General features: G+C 40.8%; 1 protein-coding gene across 2 annotated transcripts in view; it reads left to right on the forward strand.

The window, feature by feature from the left end:
• The window catches only part of SLC25A21 (solute carrier family 25 member 21), a 536,203-nt gene that overhangs the window by 470,410 nt on the left and 46,772 nt on the right, over positions 1 to 19,021 (forward strand). For both annotated transcript variants that reach the window (XM_062205252.1, XM_062205253.1), the window contains exons 4-6: positions 4,377 to 4,443; positions 11,375 to 11,434; positions 16,090 to 16,197. In XM_062205252.1, coding sequence (XP_062061236.1) covers positions 4,377 to 4,443; positions 11,375 to 11,434; positions 16,090 to 16,197 — 235 coding nt within the window. The remainder of the gene's footprint in view (positions 1 to 4,376; positions 4,444 to 11,374; positions 11,435 to 16,089; positions 16,198 to 19,021) is intronic.

Raw genomic sequence — 19,021 nt, forward strand, 5'->3', positions numbered from 1 at the left:
GACGACAATGCAAGGAAGTAGATGGTTCTCGATTCTCATTTGCCAGTAAAGGTTGCCTGCCAGTGGTCCTTGAGAATTTCCCATTAAAGTGTTCATTCTCTGTCCTAAAGCTCGAGTGGAAGGGTTGCAGGGGGTGATTGCACATGAAAGGAGCCAGGCAGGGAAAAGGGAAGGACAGTGCAGCAATGCAGCATCTCCGGCGGGGAGCAGAGGGCTTCAGACCTCCCCGCGCTTTTCAGATTAAATCCTTGTGCTCCTCCCAGCTGCTTCTCCTATCTCACACCTCTTCTTAATATCTCTTTCTCATCACTTTTAAAATGAAGACCTCCTGTGTTGTCTATGAGATGTCAGTCCTCTTCTACAAAATCAGCGCTAGACTGGAGGCAAAAGTCTAAAGTGCGCAAGAGTTTATCTCTTCAAAAAACACTTGTTTGTGCCTCTAGCTCCTTTTTATAGAAATACACACAGGTTGGAACAGACTAAACTTGAGAGCAATGAAGTGCATCCATTGCTGGGTACATTCTCACCTCTGACGCGCAGGAGAAGTGGCCACCAAACTGCTTGACAGCGTACTAAAGGGAAACTCGCCACCTTTAGGAGAGCCCGTTCTATCCTTGGACCTTTCTGACTATTAGAAGCACTGCCTTGTTGTAAGCTCCAACCAGACCAAAAATGTGTCTTTCCTTGCTGCTTCCACCTATTGGTCTCAGTTCTATCACTTGGAAACAAAAAGAAACAAATATAACATCTTTCCTACCTGCTGGTCTTTGAAGAGATCCATCACAGTTCATCATTTCTCCCTAAGATCTTTGTCCTCCAGACTAAGCAACTATTCTTCCTGTTCTCCATCATATGAGATTTCAAGGCCCTCTGTCAACTTGGACACAGTGTTTGAAAAGTTTTACTTACTTAAATGTTCCTCTTATTTTTTCCCATAGCTAGGCATAAACTCCTACATGTGGGAAGATCAGCACAGAAAGATAAGGACTGTCTCATTTATCATAGATATAGAACTTCTATTGCAGAAAATCACATTTTGTGAAGACCAAACCTATGCTTAGTCAGTTTCCTGCTGAGAATTTTGTAATAATTAATTTATAATGAAATGTAAGTGATAAGAAGCACAATATTTAAAATTTACAAGAAAAGAGGAAATTCATGGTGCTTGAGAATTTCTGTATCAGTAGTTAAACTGGAATCGCATCAGTAGTTAAAGAGGGGTGGGAGTCATTGAGGAATTCCCGTAGCTCTCCAATTCGCACGTCTGCTTTCCTTCCTATTCATAATGTTGGCACTATCTAGTGAGTCAAAATAGTGGGCAGAGTGAGCCTATACTTCAACAATTGGGTCCTACTTGAGACACAATGACAGGACTCAGGGATAAGAACCCAATAGCACCCTGCCCTCAAGCAGAGAGCAATTTAGAATTTCTGATTCAGGTCCTTAGCTCCCCTCACCAAAAGGAGCTGTGTACACCAGTGAATTGAAAAGGAGCAAGAGCTCACCATATTGGATTGGGTGGTACAATAGTTTGGTCAGAACAAGCTCTTGACATCTTATTCAAGAAGCACAGCTAGAAAGAAGCAGACCCAACTAAATGGAGCTGGTGTGACCCCTGAAGGGCCAGAGATGCCCACCCCCATGTTAAATGCATATCTTGGCCAGGTTCTAGTCCCGGGCAACCGGGACAGAATCCGGCGCCCCTCTTCCAGGCCAGCTCTCTGCTGTGGCCAGGGAGTGCAGTGGAGGATGGCCCAAGTGCTTGGGCCCTGCACCCCATGGAAGACCAGGAGAAGCCCCTGGCTCCTGCCATCGGATCAGCGCGGTGCGCCGGCCGCAGCGCGCCTACCGCGGTGGCCATTGGAGGGTGAACCAACGGCAAAGGAAGACCTTTCTCTCTGTCTCTCTCTCACTATCCACTCTGCCTGTCAAAAATAAGTAAATAAATTTTAAAAAAATGCATATCTTCAGATGAGTTACGTGGAGTCAAGACTTTATCTATAGCCAGCCATACCTATGTCAGGAAACATGAGTACTTTAGAAAATAATACAGAAATATTTTCTTCTATTTATATATCTTCAGGTTTTAAATGAGAATATGGCATATAAGAGGATCTTCATAAACTTCATGGGAAATTCATATTATAAAAAACTACATGGATCTCAGAGACTTTTACACCAAAATAAATATTGAAATTTTAAAAATTTATTTGAAAAGCAAAGAGACAGACAAAATCTTTCAACTGCAGATTTACTAACCCCACCCCCACCCCCGCCATGTGCCCTGCAACAGCTGGGGCTGGGTGAGGCCAAAGCCAGGAGGCCAGAACTCAATTCAGGTAGCAGGGACCCAAGTACTTGACCTGTCACTTGCTGCCTCCCGGGATGTGCATTAGCAGTAACTGGAATCAGAAGCACAACTGGAACTTAAACCCAGGCACTCTGATAACAGATAAAAATGTCTCAAGCAGCACTTTGCTCCCTTCACCAAATACTGACTCCTAAATTTATCCTTTAACTCCACTCATGAACTTTTTGAGTCACCCTCAGATATAAGATTTCATTACGGGGACCAGTGCTGTGGCATAGTGGGTAAAGCCACTACCTGCAGTGCTGGCATCCCATTGGGTTGCTGGTTCAAGTCTTAGCTGCTCCACTTCTGATCCAGCTCTCTACTATGGCCTTGGAGAACAGTGGAAGATGGCCCAAGTCCTTGGGACCCTGCACCCACATGGGAGACCTGAATGAAGCTCCTGGCTCTTGGCTTCAGATCCACACAGCTCCAGCCATTGCAGCCATTTGGGAAGTGAACCAGCAGATGGAAGACCTCTGTCTCTTTGCCTCTGCCTCTCTATAACTCTGCCTTTCAAATAAATAAATAAATCTTTTTTTAATTTTTTTTTGACAGGCAGAGTGGACAGTGAGAGAGAGAGAGACAGAGAGAAAGGTCTTCCTTTTCCGTTGGTTCACCCCTCATTGGCCGCTGCGGCCGGCACGCTGTGGCCGGCGCACCGCACTGATCCAAAGCCAGGAACCAGGTACTTCTCCTGGTCTTCCATGTGGGTGCAGGGGCCAAGCACTTGGGCCATCCTCCACTGCACTCCCTGGCCACAGCAGAGAGCTGGCCTGGAAGAGGGGCAACTGGGACAGAATCCGGCACCCCAACCGGGACTAGAACCCGGTGTGCCAGCGCCTAGTGAGCTGTGATGCCGGCCAAATAAATAAATAAATCTTAAAAAAAAAAAAAAAAAGATTTCAGGACAGAGGCCAACATTTTGGCTCAGCCTGTTAAACCACCACCCACAATGCCAGCATCCCGCATTGGTTCCAATTCAAGTCCCCACTGCTCCACTTCCAATTCAGCTCCCTACTAATGCTCCCCAGAAAGCAGTGGAAGATGGCCTAAGTGCTTGGGCCACTGCACCCATGTGGGTGATCCAGATGGAGTTCCAGGCTCCTGGCTTTTGCCTGGCCCAACCCCAGACATTATAGCCATTTGGAAAGTGAACCAGTGGATGGACAGTAGCTCACTCTTTCTCTCTCCCTCTTTTTCTGTAACTGCATTTCAAGTAAAATAAATAAATCTTTAATAATAAAAGATTTCAGGACAGAAGAATTTTAATTTTTGCATCCTACAATATAATAAGAAATAAGTGGTGAGTTTTTATAAGTCTAACCATAAGCATATGCTACTCATTCTTGCTTTTTTTTTTTTTTCTAAAAACATCTGAATATATGACCATGGCAACTCTAACTGCTAGCCCATTCCCTGTGAGATAGCATATCAGAGAAGGAGTCTGACATTTCTTTTGTTAGCAATGCATATTCCTGTAGCTGACCCTCTCCCTCCATCAAAGAAGTTAAGAAAGTATGAACTACTTAGGACAGTACTGGAAGCCCTGGCACCATCATCACAGAGGTTGTTAGTTTCCTTGAGTTAGTAAAGCTAAAATTGAAGACTTCATCCCTTTGTTCTCAGAATGACTGTCTGGTGGAGTCAAGTGTAACCCTAAGCTCTTTTGGTTACTGCATGGGAGGAATACAGGACAGTAGATAGCATGAAGCTACCCACCCCACGATTGACACATTAAAGACTCCTTAGAGTGAGGAGGGCCAGCTTCGTCGTTAGCAAACAACTCACAGCCATGTTAGCACTTACATAAGAGATCCTAGTCTCAGCATCACTTCTTCACCTTCTAAGTGTCATAATAATTTAAGTTTCTTATCTTCACTTGAGACTCAACACAAAGAAAAGCTTCAAGGTTGGTATGTACATGGAGTGATTGGGAATGCCTTAGAATTGCTTGCTGTGTATGTAAATAAAGAAAGAATTACCTGTTTCCTAATTCCCTTATATAAAATATTTTCTTCAACAGATTGTTTGGTTTTTACAAGGGGATTCTACCTCCCATCTTGGCTGAAACACCAAAAAGAGCAGTGAAGGTGAGTGTTGTGTTTTCTCAACGAGGGATAACAGAGTGCAGCGACAGCTTCAGCATCAAACATCACACTGCAAGTTATCAGGCACTCATATGAATTAAACATAAAGCACAAAACATTTGTATCAATTTGAGAGGGAAAGAGAGAGCAAGAGAAGGGGAGCACACTCCCATCCATTGATTTCACTACTCAAAAGCCCACAATGGCTGGGGCTGGGCCAGGTGGAAGCCTGGAGCCAGAAACTCAACCCAGAACTCACTTGTGGGTGGCAGGGACCCAATTACTTAAGCCATCGCTGCTGCCTCCCAGGGTCTGTTTTAGCAAGAAGCTGGAATTGGCAGCAGAGCCAGGACTCAAACCCAAGCATTTCAGTATGGGATGTGGGTATCTTAGCTGCTAAGCCAAATACCCTCCCCTAAACGCTGAAGATTTGAATGTAGAAATCATGGCATAATTTTCATTGTCTTTAGACTTGGTCAGTCTCTCAAATATAGATGCTGGTTTGTAGATTTTTTTTTTCAGGTAAAAGCAATCCCATCTAATGGGGAAATTATACAGAAAACACAGTGGTCAATGAAAATCATGTAATCAAACCACAGCAGCCACAAAATAGCTTGGACCTTTTCTCAAAGCAATTCAGAAATTTTCCTTTGGCACAATAATTATTAAGTAAAGTGGGAGGGAAGAGAGAAGAAAGGCAAAAAAAAAAGTTTTTCCCTAAATTATTCCCATTTTATGAACAGAGTGAACTAATGCACTATATTTCTTCATATATGATTCTCATATAACACATTTATTTAGCTTGCCAACCTCATTTTTCCCTTTAGTCTTCTCTATTAAAATTCTCTATTCTGGTTCTTGTAAAATTATTACTTCTACTACCCTGACTTCTTTTTCTTTAGCCATGTAACTGTGGAGGTTTATGTACTATTTGCTGGTTTCGTATCTGAATACAAATGGGGAGATCTGGCAGCACCTCCAGGGATGAAAGAAAGAACTCTGATCTTTATATGGTCACTCGGATGAAAGCCCTTATGCAGCGATTCTCACGGCAGTGCCCCTCCCTACACCACGGACATCACCAAATATGCCTTTGTCTTCCCATAAAAATAATAACATATGGGCAGGCATTTAGCCTAGAGGTTAAGACTGGTAAAGACACCTGCATTGCACATCACAGCACCTGGGTTGGATAACCAGTGCTAGCTCCTGACTCCAGCTTCTCACTAATACACACCCCTGGAGGCAGTGTTGATGGCTCAAGCAAGTGGACTTCCACCACCCACATGGGAATCTGGATTGTTTGTGGTTCCTGCCTTCAGACCCTGCTGGGGGCTGTTGTTCTGGGAATGAACCAGCAGATGGAGGTTCTCTTTCTCTCTCTCTCTCTCTCTCTCTATCAGATAAATAGTTTTAAAAGTAAATAAAAACAAAATTTCTTTTAGAGAATATCACATAAATTTTGAATAAATGACTTTCATTCCAACTAACAACATAAAACTTTCTGTGCATATATCACTCAACTTGTACTCCCAAGAGTTATGAAAGGCAAGAGGGAACAGCTTGTATACTTTTACTCAGTAAGTCTGGAGGGTGGTTACGCCAAAAAAATTATGACGAAAATAACCAACATATATACACAACATCAGACTTTTGCCTTATGTCAAAATAGTAACCTAACAGAATTTAATTCAGGTCTAGAATTCAGAAAACCAAAACTTTAAAACATACTTTCTCTATCAACTCCTCATCTTTGTTGCCATAGTTTTTGTGATTTTATGTTATTACTTCAACACAAATTTCATTATAGGCATCTGAATCACAGTAGAGAATCTGGAAAAAGTTCACCAAAGTACACAAAAAAGCTGAATTGAATTATGAAATGGCTTCACTTGATAAAAGATTGCCCAAGTAAACAAACAGAGCACAGTTCCTGTTCAAAAGGAAAGTCACTTTGTCTCCGTGGAATAATATATTCATTTGTTCATTTGTTCAGTGTTTTACATGTATAAATAAAGAAAATTATAATTAGAGTTTTTCATGGAATATTTTTCCCTAATATTATATGTTAGAGACAATTTAGACCTTAAGAGGATTAAGGTTTATCAACATTGAACAGTCTTTTACAGAAACAAAAAGTTGAGCTTTACAAAGCTGAGTTAGTCTCTACTTAAAAAAAAAAAAAAAAAAAGCAATGCTCACTGCCAGAACAATGGTTAACAGATGAACTTTCGGGCAACTGGATATGGCGTATGCGTCCCAGACATCTTGTTTCAAGTAGATTTTTTACCTTCAAATTATTGAGACATATGGTAAGTACGCTAGCTTTTAAGTACAACTTGAAGTGAAGTATATCTTTGCCAGATGGATAGCACTAGTTTTTCAACACAATTTATGAAAACAATCATTTTATAGATATTTATCTTAGGATTTGTGAGGAAAGCAATCACCTGATTATAACGATTTCATACATCATAAACTGCTTCATTGTATGTCATGAAAGTTTACCTCAGAAAAAACTATTCAGGGAGTGTGTGTGTGTGTGTGTGTGTTTGCCTTGGTACTGACACTTCAGTTACAATTGTTACCATAATCAGAAACAGAAAATTTGAAGCTTGTCTGTACTTTATTCTTTGAAATGAGATTCATCATTAAAATAAGAAGATGATGCTACATAAATGAGGCTTCCCCTTTCACAAGTTAAGAGAGAATTAGTATTCAAAAGGAGATCTCCCTTAGAGATGGGAGGCCTCAGGTTCCAGGTGCCAGGGTCTCTCCTTGAGCTGCACAAGTTACAAATGCCACTTTTCCACATTTAGATTGTCAAGGACTGCTGTATGCTAACCAAACTCATGAGTGATTCTACGTTGTGAGAGCTATTTGTTCACTGTTACATACCAACACCTATCCTAGCCTTCCCCACATAATAGGTGTTCGATGAATAATTCAAACATATGGGGAAAAAGTTATAGAAAGAAACAGGAAGAAATTGTTATAGAGTAAGAACTCATTCTGTTTCCTAAAATGCCCACAACGACTCTTCAGTGCCTACTGGGGATTGGCTCGAGGATCCCTGCAGAAATCAAGTTTGAGGATGCTTGTGTGCCTTATATAAAATGGCAGAATGGTTGTATGTAACACACACTATCCTCCCACATACTTCAAATCATCTCTAGATTACTTGTACTACCTGATGCAAAGTAAATGTGATATAAATATTGATGTTCTATTGTTTAAGGAATAGCAACAAGAAAAGAAATTGTGCATGTTTCAATACGGATGTAATTTTTTTCTGACTATTTTCAATCCATAGTTGATTGAATCTGCAAATGCTAAGCCCATGAACCTGAAGGCCAAATGTATCTAGAGGGTCGAGAGTCCCTCCTCAAGAAAGATGGGGTAACAGACAAGGCTTATCCTCCTGCCTGAAACAACAACAAAATGAACAAAATATGGGAAACAACAGTTTTTAAGACACTGGATAACAGAAAACAAAGGACAGCAATGTATCTGGGAGATGGGGAGCAAATGAGATGAGGCCTCTGCTTGCCTTGGTGAGAGAGTATCCAGGCCTCAGGCAGGAAAGGGAAATGCAGGCAGAGCCCAGTGCACTCCCTGCATGGATAAGGAGTTGAGGAGAGCAAAGCAGCTGGAGTTCACAAGGCAGAGTGAGCAGCACGGAGAGAGCCCCTGAAATCTGCAGAAGGACTGCCCAGTTATTCAGCTGAGTGCTGACCAGGTCTGGGAAAGAATCATCCAGAAGGATTCAAGGAAGCACCACCTGGCAGCCTCATGGGGCTGGAAATAGTGCTGTAGCCACAACTCAAGCTGGAAGCTCAAAATGTGCAAGGCGTTGAGAGGTGTGGTGAGAGGGGGTCTTCCTTCATCATGGGAGAGAACTAGCCCTAGATTGAGCACCCCCAGGTCCCCCCATTGTTAAAAGCAAGACTCAGATGGATCAAAGTGCTTCTGGGTCATTTAACTGCATCCCAACAAAGCCTCTGGGCGATCAAGTTAATCAATAGATTTCCTAGTGAGCATGGATTGAAAGCAAGGGGAAAAGCAGAGGACTGGTTCAGCCAGGTAAAGCTGACCCACTTGCCCTGCCCTGCTATAGCATGACCCTTCTCCAGAGACTTCAAGCCAGTAAATCCAGCCAGATTATCAATTTCTGGATTCCAGATGTGTACGTGTGTGTGTGCATGTGTGTGTGTGTTTGTAACTTATATGTGGCATAGTTATTTTGGATTCCAAATCTTATATTCAAGTTTCTCAAAACCTTGAGTGAATATATACGTTTTCCAAACTCCATATTCACAAATTTGCATGACTTTGGGAAGGTAACTTTATGCTGACCTTCCTAATTTCTTCCTTAGAACATAACCTGATATGTTCATAATAGTGTACTTTAATTACATACATGCAATAACTAATGGTGTGGATGAGAAATTATTAAGAAATATCATTAAAGACACAAAGGAAGAGTGTTTGTAAAGAGGTGTTAAAATGATAGCTGATCTATTCTTTTTTTAAAGATTTATTTATTTATTTATTTGAAAGGCAGAGTTACAGAGAGGCAGAGGCAGAGACAGAGAGAGGTCTTCCATCCACTGGTTTACTCCCCAGATGGCCGCAACGGCCAGGGCTTGCCGATCCAAAGCCAGGAGCCAGGAAATTCTTCTGGGTCTTCCACATGGGTGCAAGGGCCCAAGGACTTGGGCCATCTTCTACTGCTTTCCCAGGCCATAGCAGAGAGCTGGAAAGGAAATGGAGCAGCTGGTACTTGAACCAATACCCATATGGGATGCCAGCACTGTAGGAGGCGGCTTTACCCATTATACCACAGTGCCAGCCCCATCTATTAGTTCTTAAGAATACAGTTATAGTATAATGTCTTCTAAGCTTTAAACATAGGGGATATCCAGTAAATATTTGTTTAATGAGTAAATTAATGAAAAAATGAATATCTTTTGTAAATATTGGTATCAAATGATAATGGAGACATTTATGTTTAATATTGTTAGAATCCATTTTTAAAAGATTTCAGGATTTTTTTTCATGAGATACGGTTTTGTGTTAGATTCAGTAAATTATATCTGGATTGCAAAGATAAAAGTTAAAATGAGATTGTTTTAAGTTTGAAGGACTATTCGCTTATTAGACTATGTGATAATACATTGTTCATTACTATTGTGACCTGTAGGGTTTCTTAATTCGAAGGAACCTGAATCATTTCATCCTAACCATTCACCAAAAGTTTCCAGCAAGACTGCTTATGCATATCAATCAACTAACAGAAATGCGGTTTTGTAACAATTTAGAATCAGGGGAAGGAAAAGCTTTTCATTGCCTCAAGATGTGGACTTGGGATACCCTGTGAGGATTGCTAAGGTGTTGGGTTGAGTCCATGTCCTCTGACTTCTTCCTTGAGATCACAGTTCGGTACTTCTTTAAAATGACAGAAAGTCAGATGCAAGCGAATCCTTATACTGGAATCTAACAAGGTGGTGAAGCCTTTTGGAAGATTCATCATCTTCCAGAATTTTCCCAATGACTCATTAAAGCCATGACTGCAAGAAGCCACCCCTTTCTACTGAGAGTACAAATCTGTCTTTTCTCATTGCCTCAGTATACTGGACAAGAAAGCTAAAGCAGAAAACATCGGGGACAATATAAAAACACAGGCTATTTTTTGGGTCTTGAGAAGCAGTCCTTAGCAGAACCTACGAGTGCACCTTATCAGTGATGTCATCAGCTACCTGAGTACCCAGTGGCAAAACGTCATTGTTCAAACAGAATTGTTGCCCCGAATGTTGAATATAGAAAGGAAGGGGAAAATAAGTTATATTAAGTGATTGATTGTATTTTCTTCTATAGACATTTGTTTGCAGTGAAAACATTACTAAATATCATCTACGAAAGGAACAATATCTTCATCATCATCATCAATGTCATCATCAGATTTTAAAGAAATTTTAAGCAATTTCATTCAAACTGAGAACAGTCTCTCTTTAAGGCGGGAGATGGACAGTGTGACCTCACTGGATTCTTCCCTAGCTTATCATGGCATCTTCATTTTCATTTCATGCTTAAAAAACCCATGGCATAGGGTCAACAACAGGAGTCACTGTGCACTTGCTCCTCATGTGGGATCTCTGTCCTTAATGTGCTATACATTGTGATTTAATGCTATAACTAGTACTCAAACAGTATGTTTCACTTTGTGTTTCTGTGTGGGTGCAAACTGTTGAAATCTTTACTTAATATATACTAAATTGATCTTCTGTATATAAAGAGAATTGAAAATGAATCTTGGTGTGAATGGAAGGGGAGAGGGAGCGGGAAAGGGGAGGGTTGTGGGTGGGAGGGAAGTTATGGGGTGGGGAAGCCATTGTAATCCACAAGCTGTACTTTGGAAATTTATATTCATTAAATAAAAGTTAAAAAAAAAACCCATGGCATAGCAAGGAGGCACAGTAATATACATGCAGCTTAAGGCTGAGAAGTGGATGTCTTTTACAAGTGTTTTGGAAAACTGGACATTCACTGGAAAAGCAGATCATGGAGGAAACATAGGAGACTGAAGAGTTCAGGCCTCTACGCCTATAATGTTGAATCATTGCCATAAAAAGATTCTATTGATGTCTGGGGAAACTGAAAATGGTCATGGTAAATGGAAGTTGTATGGTTCATTTACTGCTATAAAGGATTCCATCAGCTCTTCTGTAGGTTATTATAACTACATTTGAAAATGTGAATGTTAAAGTAAGATTTGATAGCAAATACCTTTAACAAAGATTAAAAACTGTCTTAGATATTTTATCATTTCTTAAAATTCTAGTTAATATAATGACTTACTAAAGAAATGTGTTCCAATTAAAGAGTTTGTTGCAGGAAATTGTTATAAATCTCTGGGTTTGGTTTTATTTCACAGTTTTTCACCTTTGAGCAATACAAGAAATTGCTAGGATATGTGTCACTGTCACCAGCAGTGGTAAGTGAGAGTATTTATTATACTTAAGTGTGTGTGTTATTTCATAAAGCAAATTCTAGAAACAAAAACCCTTTTGATTCTCCAAGCCAGCTACTAAAATATGAATTTGAGTTATTCAATGTTCAGCTACTTGTTGAAAGCCATCTTCCTAATAACTCACAATTTGGCTATTTTATAGCTCCTTGTGATGAATTTATGATAATAATGACATGTCTAGAAAGGCCTATATGAGATATGGTCAAGAATATAAAATAAAGAGTACATTTATCAAAGACTCTTTTAAAACTAAAACATGCGTATGTTTATATACATTCTGCTCATATCTATTTATGCAAAAGTCAATATGCCTAAGATTATTTTCTAATAGGTCACTTTTCCAGCTTTTGCTCACGCTTTAGTAAGTACAGGACTTGAAGTCACTTGGGATAAAATAATTCTGTGGTCAGATGCAAACTGAAGGGCCTTTATAGGAATGAATATAAGCAACTCAGCCAGGGAGAATAGTGACCTCACAATGACACATCTCAAATATTACATGAAATTCTCTTGGTTATTTGAGCAGTTCCCTGTGCCGCTTCTCTCCTTCTTGATGTCTTTGCAGTTGTTCGTGAAACAAGTTAAATTCTATTGCTCTACAAGTTTATGTGCAATAAGAGCCCCAGGGAGTGTAAATAAACTAATTTCTCCTCCAAATCTGCAAAATAAAATCTACATTGGCCCTCCAGCTGCCTGTGGGTAAATCCCAACTAGAAAGGGATCAAACCCATCTGCATCAAAACCACCTAGAGAGACCTTGTTCTGAGCTTCAGCTCTTCAACGGGATCTCTTGACTTACAACGGGATTATGTCCTGATAAACTCATCATAAATTGAATATATTGTAAGTAAAAAATACATTTACTAGGGCAAGCACTGTGGCACAATGGGTTAAGTAGCCTCTTGGAATGAGTGCAGGTTCAAGTCCCAGATGCTCTGCTTCTACAATTTCATACTAATGCATCTTAGGAGACAGAGGATGGTGACCCAGCAGTTGGGTTTCTACCACCTATGTGGGAGACCTAGATGGAATTTCGAGCTCCTGGCTTCACCCTGACCTGGCTCTGGCTATTGGAGGCAGTTGGGAAATGAACCAGCAGATGGAAGCTTTTCTTTTTTTTTTTTTAAGATTTATTTATTTATTTGAAAGGCAGAGTTATGCAGAGAGAGGAGAGGTAGAGAGAGAGAGAGAGAGAGGTCTTCCATCCGCTGGTTCACTCCCCACTTGGCCACAATGGACAGAGCTGCACTGATCCAAAGCCAGGAGCCAGGAGCTTCATTCAGGTCTCCCATGTAGATGCAGGGCCCAAGGACTTGGGCCATCTTCTGCTGCTTTCCCAGGCCATAACAGAGAGCTGGATCAGAAGTGGAGCAGTAGGAACTCAAACCGGTGCCCATATGGGATGCCAGCACTGCAGGCGGTGGCTTTACCCACTACACCACAGCACTGGCCCCGGAAGCTCTTTTTGTCTGTCTCTTAGCCTCTACCTGTCTATCTTTCAAATAAAGTGAAAATAAATAAATAAAAATTATTTAAAAGCATTTAAAAATGCAGTTGTTATACCTACCCTATAAAACTTCATAGCTTAGCAACACAGTACACTGTGGAGTATAGATGGTTTGCCCTCATGACCACATGGCCTGCTAGGAACTGAGACTCACTGATACTGGCTGCATCAGAGATAATCATACCACACATCTTGCTAGCCTGAGAAAAGATCAAAAATTCATAGGCCAGTGCCGTGGCTTAACAGGCTAATCCTCCGCCTTGCGGCGCCGGCACACCGGGTTCTAGTCCCGGTTGGGGCGCCAGATTCTATCCCGGTTGCCCCTCTTCCAGGCCAGCTCTCTGCTATGGCCCGGGAAGGCAATGAAGGATGGCCCAAGTGCTTGGGCCCTGCACCCGCATGGGAGACCAGGAGAAGCACCTGGCTCCTGGCTTCGGATCAGCACAATGCGCTGGCCACAGCGGCCATTGGAGGGTGAACCAACGGCAAAAAGGAAGACCTTTCTCTCTGTCTCTCTCTCTCACTATCCACTCTGCCTGTCAAAAAAAAAAAGATACACTTTAAAAAAAAAAAATTCAAAGAACCCTCTTAAGCCAAAGGCTAGCTGTATTTTACAAGTTTTCATTTCAAAATATTTACTCTGCCAAGTAGATTGTCCAAGAAGCATGTGCTATTTCAAAAAGCATATGTGCCCTCTGTCCAGGAAGGATCCCATTAAGAGACACGACACGATCACTTTCGGTTACACGAGCAAATCTGCTGTCTGCCCTCCTGTCTACACAAGGTGGCTGCAATGCATGGCCTCTTAGAAAGGAGCAGTGACGCCAAGAATCCCAAAACTAGGTTGAGATTCTGTTTTTGATGGCTTAGTGTCTTCCCTTAATAGCATTCTTAACTTTGGAAACATCTTGGGAAAAGAGAATTAAAAACTCCCAAGCACAAGACTAGAAAATACGGTCTCCGGAGGCCCAACAGGCTGTTCCGCTGGGCCTTGGTACCATGTGGGAGACGGCAGGACTGTCTACTCCCGAGAATTGAAACAGAAAGGCATTTGGCCATACCAGCAACTCTAACCGAACGTATGCAAACTGTACTTGTGTACAGTTCTTCCCTCTTCTTGAACTCATTTATTCCAGTTTCTTTTTTGATACAGCTAGACACTTAAACAGCCGTTAAATGTCCCATGGTGCTCTCACATGAAAAGCCTAGGAGGCTGGAAACCTGACAGTAAACACAGGCCTCTGGAACAATCTACGTAACATGATCTGCTGATATCTGATCAATTCTTTTGACAAGGGACTGCTGAACACTAGTTCTGACAGCAAATGTAGCTGAGTTTTATAGAAGAACAAAAAAAAAGTGAATTACTTGGAAGATTGCGTATAGTAAGTAATAAAAACCTGAACATCTGGATTTTAGCTTTCCCAGTCAGAAGAGTTTGGGACTAGTATATTTCTTTTTTTCTGCTTTTGGTTTCCATGATGGAAGTCTGAGATAAATGAGGAAAATATTTGGTCAGTTACCCTACACAAATATGTTTCAGATCTTAATGAAGAGGAATAAAAGGAAAACAACATTAGTTAGTCCCTCTCTCCTAGGATCTATATACAGTCCCATTCTTCCTCTCTCATTGTGCAACAATGGTGTTTGTATTACACTTTTCAAAGGGCTTTCACACATTATTTTGATCCTCATAATAACTTTATGAGACAGGAAAATTAGGTATGAATGTCTCCATTGTACAGATGAGAACACTGCTGCTTATCTAGGGTTCGGTCATTACACCAAGAGCTGCAGCAAGCATGCATGGTATTTTTGTTGAATTATGAAGAAGTTCCCTTTTCTCCTGACTGCTCTCCAGGGCTCTGGCTTGGAAAGTGGGGTGCAGGCAGATTTTGGCCTCCAGGCAGCCTTGGCTGAGCACCCTTGTGCACAGATACAATACGTAGCAGCTCTGGCCATATAGCTGATAAGTGACAGAACCCAGAGGTAGATCCACACCTCCCAGGTCTAGACTGTGCCCTTGTTCCACTCTGCCTCCCCTCAAAGGTGACAGCATTCCTTTCTCTTTTCTCAACTTTCGTCTCCTATTTTGAAGATATTGGAAATCCTAAATAACAGCTTTGTGTTCTTTATTTTTCATTGGTTTTATTCTTCTCTTAATTGGATATAGTGCCACTGCCACCTCTCTCCTAGAATTAGAGGTTCCGTACTAAAGAATTTCTTTTTTCCAGCACCTGTTTTGGATGTTTTGCTTCATTTTGTTTTTCTGCTTTTTGCGGATGTGTGTGCGTTTTGATGGTTGTGGTTGTTTTTGACACATACTTTCTTTTAAAACTCTTTGACATTCTACTTTGAGGAAAATTCCATAAAAGTGTTCTTTCCCATTACAGAAACCTTATTAGATAGCAAATAAGAACCTGATATACAGTGACCCTTTGCTAAATGCTCTAGATCTGAGCTGAGCCCTTCAGAACAACCTAATCTCATCTCAGCTTTTAGATACAGAAGAACAGGGCAATTACCAGTTTTTATAACAAAATAGGGAAAAGAGGAATAAAAAGTAATTTTTATTAATTTTCTAGAATAATGACTCTATGAACATGACCATACATTTAAATCTCCAGATATGCTTTTTTATCTGAAATTTCATTTTTATAAACATTTTATTTGTGGTCCTGCTCCTTGAGTTTCTTTATGCACTCAGTAAGTATTACTAGATAATCTGCTAAAAATGAAGCTCTCCTGTTACAGTTCAAACTCTCTTTTCATTGTTATATATGCAGCTATTTTCATATGCACCTTAAATCCATAAAACAAAAAATCCAAAAACATAAAAACTTTTTGTTAAAGGAAAAAGTCATTGTTGATGGGGCTTTGACATTTTATTTTGAAATTGTTAGGATGTGGTTTATGGCTTCTGTAATTTTTTCTTTGTGAATTGTCAGCATCTAATCGAGAACTGCAGCTGGGTGTAATGGTATATGGTGCGTTTATGTAGGTTTTCCCAATCTCATCATAACTGTGGCTCCACAATGTAAGGAATAGAATGCTTAACCCTGTGGCACACAGTGACTTGCTCGAAAGTATTGATTGATTTCATTTTTTCTAGACATTTGCCATTGCTGGACTGGGATCTGGACTCACAGAAGCCATCGTGGTTAACCCTTTTGAGGTAGTAAAAGTTGGCTTGCAAGCCAATCGGAACACATTTTCAGAGGTAACTGATGTTTTCCTGTTGTTGAGAGAATGGAAAGATTGCTTTTATGTATACATAGAAAATTATGGAACCAGCTCTTATCCTCTTATTAAAGCCCTGGTAAATCATCCTGAGGGAAGTATTATTAAAAAAAGTCAAGTATCTTACACCAGGAAAGCATTAAGATCTGATGGACAAACACGTGTTTAGACATTTTTGGTTTTGAGCTGTAAGGTAATCTATAATGACTTACTTGGTAACTTTTTCCAACTTTTGGCAAAACTTCTCTTTCACATTGTACTAGGATAGACTAGCAAAACCACTGAGATGATAATATTGTGCTTTTTCAAAAAATGAAGTCATTTTTTAAAATTACCTCACTCCTTTTCCCACTCCACCCATTACCCTGCCTGAAAGATTCTGATAATCTGTCAAACTTGTCTTTTGGTTAAATTTGAATGAGCAAGTTGCTAAGCCTGTGTAGACATCACCACTTGGAAAATGATGGGTCTTGACATTTAATCATTGGTACATGATGTTCCATGGAGACAGCTTCCCTTGTGTGTGCTGCCTTCACTACCTTCCAGTTGCCTGGTAATTCCCTTTAAACCACCAAGTACAGCTGTTCCTGTTTTATTCTTTTGGGTGCCAAGCAGAAGGTACAGGGAAAACAAGAGGTTGGCATCCCAGGTCTTTTTCTTAGCATTTTAATTTAATTCCACAACTGGGCAGCATGTGGTATGAGTTGGTTTGGGGTATCTGCTGACCTGGTTTTTCTGTAGAAAATTTCCCCCTGCCTACTACTTAAGCAGCTGCCAATGGGTGGAGACTCTCTCACCCCCAACCCACTTCCTGCCTGCTGATACTGTCTGAGAGCTTCCTGACAGCTTCTTGGGCAAGGATTTAGGGGAAGAGGGGGCTCTACTCACCTGTAGCTGCCAAGACCCGGGGGCCAGCTTTGGGCTGCTGCAGCAACTGGTATCTACTCAGAAGAAGTCAATCCTAATTCAGGGAGAATTACTTTTTAAGTTTCAAAAAGTTATCTTAATTATAGTGATGTTAAACACTTTTGAAACAATTGAAAAATCTGTATTCCACTAGTTCTTTTTTTTTTTTCGTTTCTCATTCTATTCTATCTTGAATGAAGGAAAAAGATGATGAGGAAGCAGGGAGATGAAAATAAACATTTTTCAAATGTCCGATCAATGTGGAGCATTAAAGCTAGTACCTATGGAATCTGTTCATGGGAAAACTTGGCTTGTTAGATTAGAAGAATTATCAGCTGGAAGATTCCCCATCCAATGCCCCATTTTACTCATTAGGAAGCTTGTCTTGGGGCAGCAATTAGTAGGCAAAGGATTAAACAGGCCTTTGATTGCAGTCTTCTATCCAAACAGTATTTAACCACAGGGATGAAAATGGACAGAGCACCAAGGTGCACTCACAGGAACGAAAAATAGTAAGCGTTATCACAGAGCCTCTGCTCACGCCTACTGTTCTTTTCTCTCCTCTGCCCTCAAGGAGGTTCTACACTGAGCCCAAGTAAGAGCTGCTAACGTTTTGCATGCGCTAAGATCTTTCCAGACCATGATAAACACTATTCCCACCCAATTCAGGAATGTACTGCATGTGTGTGTGCTCCCACTTCATTTGCACGAGTGCAGTCTGTGCAGGTTGTTTCCATAAATTCAGCTATGTTTTAAGCAGTGGAGAGAGGGTGCTTGGCTTTTTGTTTGTTTGTTTGTTTGTTTGGCGGGGGTGGGTGGGAGTGTGTGGGGGGTGGAATCATTGCTCTTACAGAATCCACTGCAATGGGCATTGTCAGATATTTACTTAAAATAAAATCTAGGAGGTATATTATAAAGTGTTTTAAATATTAATGCAACAAGTCAGAACTTAACAAAGTAGTGATCACATAGATCATACATATTAACATTTAATTATGGTAATGTGCTAGTTGCTGAACTGAGCCAGTTCTCTGATGGGCACTGTATAGGCAAAGTAGTTAACAGGGATTACATCAAGTAATGCAACCATGCAAAATAAAATGCCTGAAAGAAAGATAACGATAGGGCCGGCGCCGTGGCTCAACAGGCTAATCCTCCGCCTAGCGGCGCCGGCACACCAGGTTCTAGTCCTGGTCGGGGCGCCAGATTCTGTCCCGGTTGCCCCTCTTCCAGGCCAGCTCTCTGCTATGGCCCGGGAGTGCAGTGGAGGATGGCCCAAGTGCTTGGGCCCTGCACCCCATGGGAGACCAGAAGAAGCACCTGGCTCCTGCCTTCGGAGCAGCGCAGCGCCGGCCATGGCGGCCATTGGAGGGTGAACCAACGGCAAAGGAAGACCTTTCTCTCTGTCTCTCTCTCTCACTGTCCACTCTGCCTGTCAAAATTTTTTTTTTAATTTTAAAAAAATAATAATAAAAATAAAAAGAAAGATAATGATAATGATTTTAAAAATGGGCCTATTTGTTTCGAAAAGAATTATTGATCATTTTCGCCAGTGTTTCATAGGTCTTTTCTCTAGACTCATTAATGCCAAAACCCTCCTCCAGTGACTAGCACTTTGTTCTCTCCAACAAGGGGGGGATACACTTTTGTTAATCTGTACTGTGTTGATTTAATTCAAATATTAGGTGTGCTCACTTCAGCATGTGTATGGCCAAGAATTACTATTGCATCCTTCAAACTAAGGCTTTGTGGATTGTCAAATACAAAAGGGAAGAGAAGGAAGAGGAAAAGGAAAGGAGGAAGAAAGTAATTAATTTAATTCCTATTGCCTTCAAAGATTCTACTTAAAAACTTAACCAAGTACAAAAGTAATACACATTTGTGTTTAAAAAAGAACA

Source organism: Lepus europaeus, chromosome 11 (genome assembly GCF_033115175.1).
Source record: "Lepus europaeus isolate LE1 chromosome 11, mLepTim1.pri, whole genome shotgun sequence".
Lineage (NCBI taxonomy): Eukaryota > Metazoa > Chordata > Mammalia > Lagomorpha > Leporidae > Lepus > Lepus europaeus.